The following is a 13,709-nucleotide window of genomic DNA, read 5'->3' as shown; positions in this document are numbered from 1 at the left end:
GCGCTAACAAATACACACGGCAGCGTCCGAAATTACACAACAGCACACACGCATAGACCCACGTACCACAAATCCACACACACAGATGCAAACCCACCCCTGTGCAAATGTGCACACCAGTAATCGAACACGAAGCTACACAAACACCACAAAACCACTCTCGCACCTGTGCGCCGAGAGACACGATCGCAGGCGCTCGCAGACACAGGCAGCTGTGTCCACAGCAACTTGGCCACAGAGCCCCGCTGCCACATACAAGCTCACCTTTCCCTATCGGTCACACAGCCCGGTAACAGGCAGGACAGGCCTGACCCCCCAACGTTAAATGAGTTTTGAGAAGCAGGAAGAAAAAAAAGCACGCAGCCACCGTGGAAGTGGTCAATCGGCAAGGATGGGGGTACAGGTCTGGTCCTCACACACGCCCCCTCACATCCACCTGAGTGCACACCACCCATCACAAAGACACAGCTTAAAGATCCCGAGACACAAACACCCCAGGTGCACACTCGAAGGCCCGCCACAGAGGCAAAACCCACACTGTAAAATGCACTATGGGAGGCCAGAGGAGACACTGACCTATGGTCACCTATGGCCACACGCAACACTCTGAGCTTGGAAGAGCCAATTCCATAGGAGCTACAGCAGAAACCACTGATGGACGCCTGCAGTCCAGGTAGACAAATTTGCCTGTTAGCACCCTGTACAACAGCAACATCGGCATCTATGCCTGGGTCACACAGTCTCAGCTCAGCACAGTCCCGGCACCAGAGTGATGTGGGCGCATTAATGTCCCCCAGAGCTCCCCACTCAGGGCGACCAGGAACAATGCACCGGGAGTCACAGCCACATAAACATTGACACATGGTACTGTCACCCAGAGAGCACACACAGCAACAAGTGACACCCACAGTTACAGCCTCACAGGCGCAGCAAACGCCCTGACACATGGAAGACTGTGAGCAAAGTGGCCCAGAGCACCAGTCAAAGTTACACCGCGACATCCAGACCCCTCCTAAAGGGGGCAGGGGACGGTGGAGCGGTCCCTGAGGCTAACAGGCACACGGACTCAAGCACGCACAGTACCACTTCAGCCCAGAGCCACGGTGCCACCACGGGCACTCTGATCCGGGGACAGCTGCAGAAAGAGCCCCAGGCCCGGGACCCCAGGGCAGGGCTGCGCCCTGTGGCCGCTGTGGCCGGGTGTCAGCCCAGAAGCTAACACGCCCTCCATGACGGAGACTCGCACACCCGCCCTGGCTGGGGCAGAGCCTGCCCGGCTCCGGGAAAGTCGGGCTGAGCCGGCTCCGCGGACCCCCTCGGGCAGGCCGCCCTCGCTCTGGTCCTCACCTGCCAGCCGGCCCCAGCGGGCAGCGAGCCCCTCCGCGGACGGCCGGGAGGCGCCAGGGGCCGCGGCTGCGCCATCCCGAGCCTGGCCCGGCCCGGCCCCCGCCCCGGCGGCGCTTCAGCTGGCCCGGCCGGCTCCCGCCCGCGCGCGCCCCTGCCCGGGCCCCGCAGCGCCGAGCTCAGCGCTCCCCGCTCCGGGATTCCGGCGGCGCGCTGCCTGAGCTGGGCTCGCCTGGCCGCCGGGCCCGGAGGGGGCGGGGCGCCAGGTACGGGCGTCGCGGGGGCGGGGCTTCTGAGATCCGGGGCGGGGACAGAGGAGCCCCCGCCCCGCCCCCCCCCCCCCGCCGTGCGGGCCCGGCTCGCGGTTCCCGGACACTGCGCCTGCGCGCTCTCGCCGGCGCGCTGCAAGCTTTTGGCGCGTGGGGCCCTACGGAGACCCGAGGCTCTGCTCAGCGCGCCCCTATCCCGCCTTCTTTGTCTTCCCACACTCTGGGGATCCGCCTCGGGGCCTCAAGGACGGGGTTCTTGGGACAGGCTGTGAAGCCGGGCAGGAAGAGGAGAGAGGGTTACTTCATAGACAGCTTTCCTTGAGCACCTACTTAATGTTGGACTCTTGGCGAGGATGACCTCTCCCCACAATCCAGGAGGTACGAGTATCATCCCCATTTTACGGAATAGAAGACTGATTCCAAAAAGTGAAAGATCATGCCCAGGTTCACACAGCTAGGAAGAGGCAGAACTGGGAATCCAGGGAAAGGCCTGGAGCTGCTCTCCGCTCCCTCCTCATCTCCCCTCACCCTCTAATGCCTGACAGTGGCTGGTGGGTTTCCTTCCTTCCCCGGTTCCCGTGCCCACACCGGACCCTAACTGCCCCTGATCCTAGGGGAGGGAGGAAACAGGGACTGCCAAGACCCCACCGTACAGAGTGCACTTCGGGACATGAGGGTTCTAGCACTGGCCTTGCCACAACTTGCTGAGTGGACTTGAGTGAGTCCCTGTCACCTCTGTGGGCTTCAGTTTCCCATCTGTAAAATAGAAGGCCACCAGTCTTCCCACCTCTGCAGACCCTTCCGGCTGACCCTGCATTGTGTCTGCCGCCACTGTGCAGTGGGGGGCCGGAGCCTCAGCACCCCTTCCCCAGACATACTGGGAAAGCGGCAATTGCTTCCTGAGCTGTGGCCAAGTCAACACCTGCTGCTTTGGACCCTGCAGGGGCAGGCCTGCCCACCAGCTCAGTGCACAATCTCTCTTCAGCTTCCTGGAGAAGCTGCCAGTAGCTGCCCATCACCCTCCATCTCCAAGGCAAGGGCTCCTGGAAGGAAGGCACTGGACCTTCCTTTCCTCCAGACCTGGCCCTTGGTCAGGCTGGAGCCTGGCAGCCGGCGGGAACTCTGGAGATGTGTGTTCCAGACACGGTGTAGCTTTGTTTTTAATAATTAACAGCAGCAAATATTGATTTACACAGGCACTTCCAGGCCTGAGCGCTTCCGGGCACCCATCGAAATGCAGCCAGAGAAATGTCCATTCCCATACTGGGAGGAGGTGAGACCTGCTCACATCATTGGAGATGTCTGTGTGACAGGTGGAGTGGAGAATGTACACACTCCATGGAGAATGTGCATGCAGCTGTGCGTGCGTGTGTGTGTGTGTGTGTGTGTGTGTGTGACTCTCAGACCAGATGAGGCTGTGTGTGCATGGACATCATGGGTACCTCCTGTATTTGTGTTTGTACATGTGTGTCTGTATACACATGCATGTGTACATGTGCAAGTCTCTGAATATGTTTGCAGACATGTGAATTTGTCCACGGACATGGGTGTGGACAGATTGTGCACGTACATGTGTGCAGATTTCTGAATTCCTAAGTGGAGAAACCCCTATGGGGCGCAAGGTAGGAGGGCCCCGAATAGCTCAGTGTCTGTACAAATGTGGTCTTCCAATGAGAGGGGAATGTCCCTTCTGGGTGTTCTGTCCTGCCCTGGAAATGTAGCATTGCTGATACAGTTCGGCATCTTGATTTCCACTTTCCAAAGTTACTTTCGCGGTCATCGCCCAGCTGCAAGCCAGCAAGGTGAGTAGAGAAGAAATTGGCACCTCTGTTTTACAGATGACGAGTCTGAGCCTCAGAGAGGGCCAGGGACTTACCCTTGGCACACGGAGGTCACCTGCCCCTCAGACTGGCTCCATCAACATGATAAATGTTCACAGACTTAGGGGTGCTGGAGGAGGGGCATGAAGAATGTGTCATTGGCCTGAGTCCCCTCAGCCCCACCACTGCTCTGCTGGGCATCCAGGGAGATCACTCAATCTCTCTGTACCCTGATTTCCACCTGTCCTCCCCCTACCCCCGTCAAAGGAGGATGACCCACAGACTGGGTCTTGATTCTGGAGTAGGGGTGGGCTGTCAGGGTGGGAGTGGCTTGGAGCCCGCTGTCTGGGCTGTGTTGGCACAAATGGAGGCTTTTGGCCAGCTGGGTGGAGAGGCCAGGAAGCCTGAGGGGAGGCGGCTCAGAGCTAATCCACGAAAGCCAGCCCCAGGCTGTCTGAGCAGGCAGGACTCAGGGCGAGGGGTTGTTTCAACCCTCATTTTCCTGATAGATAGACGGAGGCCCAGGGAGGGGAAGCTATGGTCTAAAGGCACACAGCCCGTGGTGAGAATCAAGGCCTCTTCCTGTATGCTTAGGGGGAGAGGGACTAGGGGGCCTCAGTCATGAACCCAGGTGCCATTGGGTTGTTCCCTTCCTGCCAAGCCCCAGGATCCACATGGCCCCATCTTGGGCTTTGGCCCAGGCACAGGGAGCAGGAGATGGTCTCAGGAGCCCCCTGATGTTGCCCTAGGATCCCCCTTGGAGGTGGTGGAATCCCACAAGGATTCCAGTCCCTGGCCATCTGCCTTCCTGGCCAAGGAGAGGTACATGGCCCTTCTTCCAGGCCCGAGTGTGGGAGAAGAGCTTAGGCCCTGTGCTTGCTATTTCCTGACTGTGTGACCTTAGGAAAACCTCTCTGAGCATCTGAATCCTCACCTGGAGAATGCCTGCCATCCAAGGTTTGATGAAATGACCAAGAGGCATGATGATGTCTGTGGACATGCTTTAGAAACCATAAAGTATACTGCAAAAGAGAGGGTTCATTTCCTTCTGCATCAAGGAGGCCACAAGGCCAGGCACTCTGGTCACACAGCCTGAGTTCCGACCCCAGCCCCATCATAACCTATTTGTGTGTCTTTGAGCAAGTAACTTAACTTCTCTGAGCCTTGATTTTTTCCATCTACAAAATGGGACTAATAGTAGTAGCTATCACGTAGTACTTCCAGTTTGAGGATGAAATGAAATACTGCCTATAAACCATTAAGTACCCATCTGGCATATAATAACTCTCAATAAATGCTGGTGGTTGTTACTGGTATTCTGCACAAGTTGCTCAGTTATTTATCTCTTACCTGGACTATGGCTCCTTGAGGACAGGGTCTGTGTCCAATTGATTTCTGGCCCCTCAGTGCCCAGCACAAAGTCTGATACAAATCAAGTGCTCGGCAAACACGTTTGATTTTGATGATCTCATTCACAGGGCTCTCCCCCTGTGCCAGAGATCATGGGTGGAATGTTTTATTGGCACTTTTTTCATTAAATACTCACAATAGCTCCGTGCCAGGTACTATCATTATTCCGGGCTTACAGACAAGGAAGCTGATGGGGATGTTGATAATGAAGGTGATGGAGAATAGCTGTTTGGCCAGTTTGTTCCCAGCTGTCCTGCCCCCTCCCCAACAGTGATATAGGCCCCAGCCCAACGCGCTCAGGGGTGAGGAGTGGTGTCCCCTCGGGGAGCTAAGCCTCAAGCAGCATCTGCATGAACACTTGACCGCTGTCCGCTAGTCATTCTTAATTCTCTGTCAGCCCCAGGGTCTCCAGACCAGGGGCAATGGGGAGGGGGCACTTACCTTGGGGTGGAGTGAAGCAGTGTGGGAGGGAACGAAGTCCACTCGTGGCAGGTCTAGGGCGTGAGGAAAGCACTGGTTCTGCCCATCACTCCTCCTGGGAGAAAGAAGGGGTCTTATGGTCAAGGAAGGCTCCAGGCTGGGAGGTTTGTGAACTCTGGGAGGAAGAATCGCTCTCAGAGTCGGAGGACAGATTTCATGGAGGGGAGGTCATGGGTTGCCCAGGAGGAGGGAGAGGAGGGGCTTCTGGAGCAGGGTTGCCAAACAGGCTCTCCTTCCCCGGAGATCAGAGATGTGGACAGGGTCTCTCCCCGAGTTCTCCATTAGGCCTGCCCAACACGTTCCTGTCAAGAGGACGTCCACAGCCCATTCTGAAGCCCATTCTGAAGATGGGTAAACTGAGGCAGGGGGCAGTGAGGGTTGCTGTAAAGGGCTGAGTCCTGATCTCTGTACTAAGCAGGGAGCTCAACCTCTATAGACCCCTTCCTGAGCCTTCAGAGAAACGCAGCCTTAGGGCTGAGAGGACACTTGGGTGACTGCTATTCTTTTTTTTTTTTTTTTTTTTTTTTTTTTTTTTGAGAGAGAGACAAGCATGAGTGGGGAGGGGCAGAAAGAGAGGGAGACACAGAATCTGAAGCAGGCTCCAGGCTCTGAGCTGGCAGCACAGAGCCTGATGCAGGGCTCGAACCCACGAACCACGAAATGGTGGCCTGAGCCGAAGTTGGATGCTTAACCGACTGAGCCACCCAAGCGCCCCTGGCAACTGCTATTCCTAATGACAATAGTAATAGCTGACAGCCACTGGGCCTACTATGTGCCAGGCCCTGTGCCAAGCCCCTCTTTCCAGGCCTGAGGGCACAGACTCCTCACCACACTGGTATTCTCATTTAACAGATGAGGACCCAGAGGCATGCAGAGGTCATACAGCTGGTCAGGGGCAGAGCCAGCCTCTGAGTAAGGCCTGACTCCAAGCTCAGCCTCTTTGCCCACACCCACACCCCTCCCTGAGGAAAGGAAGCAGGTCTGATGAGGGCGAAGTCAGCTCCTGTGACCCTAGAAAGCCTGCTGAGGAGGCCACCTCTGGGGTCAGGGAGAGGAAATGCCCAGTGGCTCCTGGGACCCAGGGAGCCCAGGGCCGGGCGAGCCAGGCCGGCTTGCCCGGCCCTGGGCTCCCTCCTGCTGCCCAGGGCCACCCTGACGTGTCTGCAACCCCGCCCCGGTCCCATCAACGGAGGCTGGTCCTGAGAGGGTGAGTCATTCCAGCTGCCAGATCTTCCGTGGCCCACAGCAGCGGGCTTGAGTCAGGCCAGTCTGGGACTGCCCCTCCCTGAAAGGGGGAGGGGCTGCAGGAACCTGGCCCAGGAAGGAGACCCTGAGGACCCTCGGAGCCCCCCTGCCCACTCTCCTCGGCCCAGCCTCTCTGGTTAGGAGAGACAGCTGAGAGGAGCCGTCCACATCCACAGCTCGGCTGCAGGCACCAGAAGCCTCTCCACCTCTCGGGGGCTGCTGGCATCTAAAAGCGGGGCCTGCACTAAGCAGTGCCCTTGACCCAGAAAAAGAGATATGGTGGCAGTGGCATTTCAAGCCATGGCATCACTGTGAAGAAGAACACTTACCTGTTGTATGACCTTGCGTCAGTGCCACACCCCTCCTAGCCTCTGCTTCCAAAAAAATTTCATCATAGAGCCTGGGTAGCTAGTAGGTATTTACTCAATAAGTTCTTTGGTATTCATTCATTCATGGTAAACTCTGGCTCCCCAAGTTAGGTCTCTTCAGGTATTTGTTGAATGGGTAAATGATTGAAGGAATCAGTGACTGAATGAAGGCTGGCAGTAGGGAGCCACTGGAGGTGTGTGAGCAAGGGAACCGCCTGTACTTAGGTCCCCGTAGTTTGCCAGGTATGCTGACCTGGGGAGAGACTAGAGCTGGGGGAGTAGAGAGAGGCCCACAGAAATGGTCCAGGCAAATTCCACTGAGGTCACCCTGGGGACTCTTTGTCAAGACCTGGGTCATGTGCCTAGAACTGTATCAAGCATTTTACACCCTCACTGCAGTGCTGGGAGATTGGCGTCATGTATCCCCAATTTTATAGATGGAGAAACTGAAGCTCAAAGAGGTGAAGCCACTTCCCCTAGCAAATGGGTGACAGAGCCAGAACTGAAAGCCCACGCCCTTGACTGAGTAAGGCCGGCGCCAGCGGGGTGGAAAGCAGAGGCTGCCCAGGGACCAGGAAGTGCTGGGGTTGCAGCCCAGCTGAAGCTGGATCCCCTTAGTGGTGGGGACACGGGGACAGTGGTGTTGGCGTGGCCCTGGCTGCCCAGCGGAGGTTGTCGCCTATGATGGAGCTATTTGGGCCCTGTTCTTCTGCCTGCCCCACTCAGGCCCCCAGGCTCAGACCATGGCCACTGCAGGTCAGTCTGGCAACAGCTCCCTGACGCACTCCCCTTCCAGAACCCGCTCCGTCTGAGCTTCCCCATGGCCATTTATCCGTCTTGCACAGGGCTGCTCATGCTGGCACAGGACTAGGGAGGTCTCTCTAGACAAGGAGGCGGGCGGCGGTCTGGCTTCCATCGGGGACCCTGCCGTAAGGCCCTCAACTCTCTAGTTCTTGGCTGGCTAGAGCAGGCCCCTCACAGGCAGTACCCAGCACCCCACCCCCTGCCAGGCAACTCCTCCACCTACGAGGTCATTGCTGAGGCCCTAAAGGGCAGGGGAAGGGAGAGGCTCCACAATGGGGACAGAGCAGGAATTGGGCGCTCTGGGCCCTGCCTGCCCCCATCCATCCCAGCCCCGAGGGAGCAGAAGGACAGTAATGACAAAAGCCACAGCCTACCTGTGCCTTGTATGATTCCACTTAATCACCACAGCAACCCAAGTGAGGCAGGTGCTCAAAAACTGCCTGCTTTACACACAAGGAAACTGAAGCTCAGAAAGGTATGTTAACTTGCCCAAGGTCACACAGTGAATGAGGCAGAGCAAACATTGGAATCCAGGTTTGTCACTCTAGAGCCCAAGATCTGAACTTCATAGCAGGGGCAGACCTAGCAAGTCCCATTCGAAAGGTAATGAAAACAGCAACAGCAAAGGACAGCCAACACTGATACCCGACCTGCCCCGGGCAGGCTCTGCTCTAACTGCTTCGCTTGGATTCACTCATTGAACACCCTTCTTTCAAAGGAGGGCACTAAGACACAGAGAGGTTCAGCAACTTGTCCAAGGTCATGCTGGCAGTAAGTGAAATACAGAGGATTTGAACCCTCAACCATCCAGGTCTACGTACTGTGCCCTAATGCTATACTATACTGACTGAGCAGATACTAGTTGCTCAATAAATAACCTGGAAGGGATGAATAAACTCAACCTGCCACCTCCCTCCCTACCTCCCCAGCCTCCCCTCCCCCTGTCGGCCTCCCTCATCTCACACCCATCTCATCCCCACCTTTCTAGCCATCCTCCATTCCCCTTCTGCCTCTGCCCTCTGTGGACCTCCCCCAACTTGGCCATTTTCCTCCCTCTCATGAACTTGAACTTCTCTGTCTCTCCTCCCCTCTCTATCCCACCCTCGCCTCCTTCCTTCTAATCTCCACTATTCTGTTCACGTGGGGTCTGGCCCTCTCTGCTTCTCTGAAAACCTTCCAGACCCAATGGCCTGGCTCAGCTTAAAATGCTTTGCATTCTGGGGCACCTGGCTGGCTCAGTCGGTGGAGCATGTGACTCTTGATCTCCAGGTTGTGAGTTCAAGCCCCATTTTGGGTGTGGAGATTACTTAAAAATAAAAAAATATATTTTAAAAGTGCTTTGCATTCCCTCTGCACATGCAGCAGCTGGAAGGTGCCTGGAGCATGCTGGGACTCAGGGAACTCTCCCCTTTTCCTTTCCCCCTGCCATGACCGAAGTCATATCTGCACAGCACTCTTGCAGTCTAGTGTCTCATCTGATCACCGCAGCAGCTTTGTGAGGTTGGCTATTATCCACCTTTTTTCCAGATAAGAAAACTGAGGCTCAGAGAGGTTAAGTGACAAGTCCACGGTCACACCAGGGAAAGGGGAGAACAGAGGTTTAACTCCAGCTCAAGGTTCTTCTCCTACATACATCACGGCTGCTCTCAACCCAGGACCTCAGCCCTGTCACCTAGCCTTGGCCCCCGGTGGCCTCCCCATGGCAGCCCTCCCCAGCTCCTGCAGCTACTGCCAAGCATCTTCCAGGTCCAGCTCCAATCCTTTCCTGTCTGGCCTGGACACTTGCCTACAGGTACAGAAGACCTGGACACAGAAAAAGGTGGCAGCCAGAGAGGAGGTAACTTGCCCAAGGTCACACAGAAAGCCTGAGCCAACCTGGCATCTGGGCCGGGCACATTTCAGGGTCACCTTCAGGCCCCGGAGGTGTGTGGCTGCCGGCCAGCTGGCCCCAGCTCCCCACCCTCTCAACGCACCCATCTCTCCCAGGGAAAGGGCGCAGCAAGGGGGTGGGGGAGGGGCCCAGCGGCCCAGCTCCTGAGTGGGATGGGCCAGGCCGGAAGCTGCTGCTGACAGCTCCTGGGTTTCTTGGCAACTGTCACTGCGCCTCCTCCCATCCCTTATCTCCACATCGAGGTAACAACAATAATCACACTGTCATGAGTACAGCTTTTTGTACTTTTCAAAAGTGCTGTTTATCTGCTCACTCCTGGGAGTCTCACCGGAACTGGAGTGGGAGATAAGGCAGTCGCTAAGATCCCCAATTCCTGGAAGGAGAAACTGAGGCTCAGAGAGGTTAAACCACCACCTTGAGGTCACCCTGGAAGGCAGAAGTAGACTGGGGACCAGAACCCAGGCCTTCCATTAGTCCAGGGCTCCAGATGCCACACTGGGGTAGGGGGCATCTCCGGGTGGTTCCCCACACTGCCAAACCACAGGCATGGTGGGGGGGAGATAGGTAAGACTGAGGACAGTTGGCCAGATGCCTTCCTGGGTTGTTTCCCCACTGTTAACCAGCTGGAGAGTTGATGGGAGGGTCCTGTCTTTCTCCTCATAAGGCTGCTGTGAGACACAGAGTAGAGTAAGCACTATAGAAGTATTTGCTATTATGATTAATTATTATTAATATTAGCCACTCTCCTGGGAACCTCACCCTTTCAGGGCATTAGAGCAGTGGCTGGGCTGTCCTTTGGGTATGACTTGGTTCTTTGGCCACCCAAAGATAGTTGCCCTGGATGGAGGTCCCCAGGTGGGTGTGGCCCCTGCTGACTCTCCTAGCCTCATCTCCACGCACACCCCCTTCCTGTCCTGCCCCAGGCACCTTGTCCTAGCCTGTTTGGGCTGCAAGCAGTTTTCCAAATAAGCCACGCTGTTTCACACTGCTGAGCCTTGGCACAGGCTGTTTCCTCGGCTGGGGGCTCCCTTTTCCTTCTTGGCTGCCTGGTGAACTATTCATGCTTTAAAGTTCATTTTAAACAGGTGAAATTCTGGTGGCCAGAGCAGAGAACACATGACCACCAAGGCAGGAAGCCTGTGATGGGGAGCAGGGGAGCTAGACAGGTACAGGACAACACACACACAAGTTGGGAAACCAGACTTGGGTGGTTGGGGGGGCAGAGCAGGTGCTCAGCTAGCCAAGGAACACAGGGCCAAGAAGGACTTGTGAGGGAGGCTAGCCCAGGATAGGGTCCTGAGAGGTCCAGACGAGCCCAGCACTGGTCACCAGAGGACAGGGTCCCTTGAATCTCCCTGGTCTCCATGAAACCAGCTGGTTCTACCAATCTGGTGACTCATGTGGGGGACAGCAGAGAGTACAGACCTCAAGGCGAGAAGCAGGTACAGAGGGCTACTCCTGTGGGCCCTCACCCCCCCGAGAGAGGCCACTCTGGATGGGGCTTGGGGGCTGCCTATGTCTCCCAGCTGTGGCATCGTGTCTGAGGGGACTCTGATCTCCTGAAACCAGAGACTGGAGGCTGCACTGGAATTGCCCCTTCCCCTGGGGGCCACAGAGGCCCATTGTCTCCAGTGCTCAGACATCCGGCACTGCCTCCCCCCACCCTCCCGCTTGCCTCTGTCTTGCCAAGATGCCACGGAAGGTGGCCAGGGACAGCCCGGTGAGCAAGTTTCTGAAGCTAGGCCCAGGGAGCCCAGCCCCCTCCACCCAAGGCCCACAGGGAGGGGAGGGACACAAGCATGGCTGCTCTTGACTATCCTTTCCCCAGGCACCTTCCACCGCTCTACCAGGATTCAAGAGGAAGTGTGGGGGTGGGCGGGAGCCGAGCGCTGTGATGTCCCGTAATCCGTAACTGGCACAGCCCAGATCGCTGTTTCAGAAATAAGGAAGCAGAGGCTCATCGAGGTTGCAAGATGGGCCAGGGGGTCCCGCAACCACCAAATGGTAGAGCTGGCAGAGTCACCCTGGGAGTGGGGAGCAGGCCTCAGTCTCCACGCTGCACAGAGGGGGTGGGCAGGGACGTAGCACGTGGAGTCCCCACCCTCACTCCATGCTGGCTGAGCGCCAAAACACCCGGATGCCGGAGCCGGGCCAGGTAGTGGCCTCCTGAGCAAACAGCAGGTTGGCAGCCCGGAGAGGAGGTCATGGGACCGGCCCCTTCCCGGGGGCGCAGCACCTAAGGACCGGGCCTCCCATCCACCTGCTGAATGCCAGGGCCTCCCCTGCCCAGGTGCCAGAGCCAGGCTGTGGCCTGGGCCTGACCCTCCCCGCCTCCCCGGGACTGACTCCTCCCGGCACACGGGGCAGGGAGAGGAGCCATGCTGAGGTGACCCAGCCACCCAGCCTCTTCCTGCTTGGGTAATAACAACACCTGCTGACCCAGCCTGGTACTTTACAGAGTGTCCTTTCACTAGGCCCCCTCAACAGCCTCACAAAGAACCCAAGGCGGTAACATTATCTCCATTCCACACGGAAGAGACCTGAAGCCAAGATGGCAATGGTGACTTTCCCAACGTGCCGCACCTGAAGCTGGAACCCACTGCTCCACTCCTTGGCCCACGGCTGCAGGACGGCTCCCACTGATGGGCCTGCCACAGGCTGCCACCCTCAGCGCCCAGGGAGAGCGTGAGCCAGAGGCCATGAGCAAGGCCCTTCCCGGCACCCGTGAGCTGGGGCCCATGCCACCTACACCGCACCTCCCTCGTTAACCTTATTGTCCTTCCCTGCCTGTGCAGCCCAGGGGGTCGGTGTCCCTTTTCTGAGCTCCATGCATTCCTTCACTCACGCACTCAAGCTCCGTCATCTACCCGCTCCCCCACTTGCCCTTCACTCCTACACTCAGTTATTCATTCAGGATTCACGTCCTGCTGCCTGCTCTGGGCCTGACCGTGCTGCTGGGCATGGGCATCTGAGCGGGGTGAGCCAGGCCTCCCCCATCTCAAAGCAAAGCCCCAGTGACACCCGCCCGACTGTTCTCTAGCTGTTCTCCAGCTGTTCTCCGCATTCCTTGGGCCTCAGTGCCCAGACACTGAACCCTCCAGTGCCGAGGTCTTGTTTAATCCATCCCTCTCCCTCCCCAGCTGGTGGGCTTGCCACTTCGTGGGCCCCGGGCCAAGCTGGTGAGCAGAAGTCCCTGCCAGGCCAAGACAGAGGGGGACAAGGTCACCATCTCCTAACAGAAGGTGACAAGGAGAAGCCTTAGCTCTGTCTCTAAATCACCATGTGGACAGAATTAAGTCACCACGACCTCTCCAAGCAGATTCCACTGGGAACTGGGACTCAGACTGGATGGTGCTAAGGGGCAGCTCTGACATCCTACAGGAGGATGAACAGGAAGATGAGACACTACACTGAGCTGGGTCTGCTGAGGACTGACTGAGTGAACCAGAACCCTGGAGGGCTTACTCTGCCCGGCAGGGGCTGTGGAGGGGCCCTTCAGCTCCTCTAAGCCTCTTCTCTTCTCTGAGCCTCAGTTCCCTCATCTCCCAAATGAAACAGTAATACCTACTTTGCAGGGTTGTTGTATAGAATAAATTAGAGGTTATACATACAATCTGACTAGCCTGGAGCTAGTCAGTATATAGTAAGTGTTCAATAAATCACTGGCTCCTGCTGGGAGAGGCAGTGTAACATCACAGGTGTGGGTTCTGGAGCCAGACTGCCTGAGTTTGTATCCTAGCTCTGCCACTTAACAGCTGTGTGACCTTGGGCAAGTTGCTTAACCTCTCTGAGCCTCGATTTCCTTATCTGTGCAATGGGGATAACAACAGTGCCTGCCTTCAAGGGTTGTCATGAGGACTGAGTGAGTTATTACATGCAAAGTATGTAAACATTAACCATGAGCATTTCCTGGCCTTCCCTTCTCTCCTCCTTTCTTCCTTCTTCGCTTCCTCTGTGGGCTGCTGAGGACTCAGGCAGGACTCCTAGGTGGAGGTTGTGAGAAGGTAGACTAGAGCTGCCCAAGAGTAAAACAATGAGCGTGTAAGGTACTGAGCAAAGGCAGGCAGAGCCTCCAGGG

At 56.9% G+C, this 13,709-nt stretch overlaps 1 protein-coding gene across 4 annotated transcripts in view; it reads right to left on the bottom strand.

Moving 5' to 3' along the window:
• The window catches only part of RAP1GAP (RAP1 GTPase activating protein), a 49,867-nt gene that overhangs the window by 21,731 nt on the left and 14,427 nt on the right, over positions 1-13,709 (bottom strand). For all 4 annotated transcript variants that reach the window (XR_013557689.1, XM_078452238.1, XM_078452239.1 and 1 more), the window contains exon 3: positions 5,285-5,378. Coding sequence is in view for 3 of the 4 variants with exons in the window: in XM_078452238.1 (XP_078308364.1) it covers positions 5,285-5,378 (94 nt within the window). In the remaining variant the exon portion in view is untranslated. The remainder of the gene's footprint in view (positions 1-5,284; positions 5,379-13,709) is intronic.

Source organism: Panthera onca, chromosome C1, assembly GCF_046562875.1.
Source record: "Panthera onca isolate mPanOnc1 chromosome C1, mPanOnc1 haplotype 2, whole genome shotgun sequence".
In the NCBI taxonomy this organism is placed as follows: domain Eukaryota; kingdom Metazoa; phylum Chordata; class Mammalia; order Carnivora; family Felidae; genus Panthera; species Panthera onca.
The sequence above is the reverse complement of the archived record's forward strand: the minus strand, read 5'-3'. Positions and strand labels throughout refer to the sequence as shown.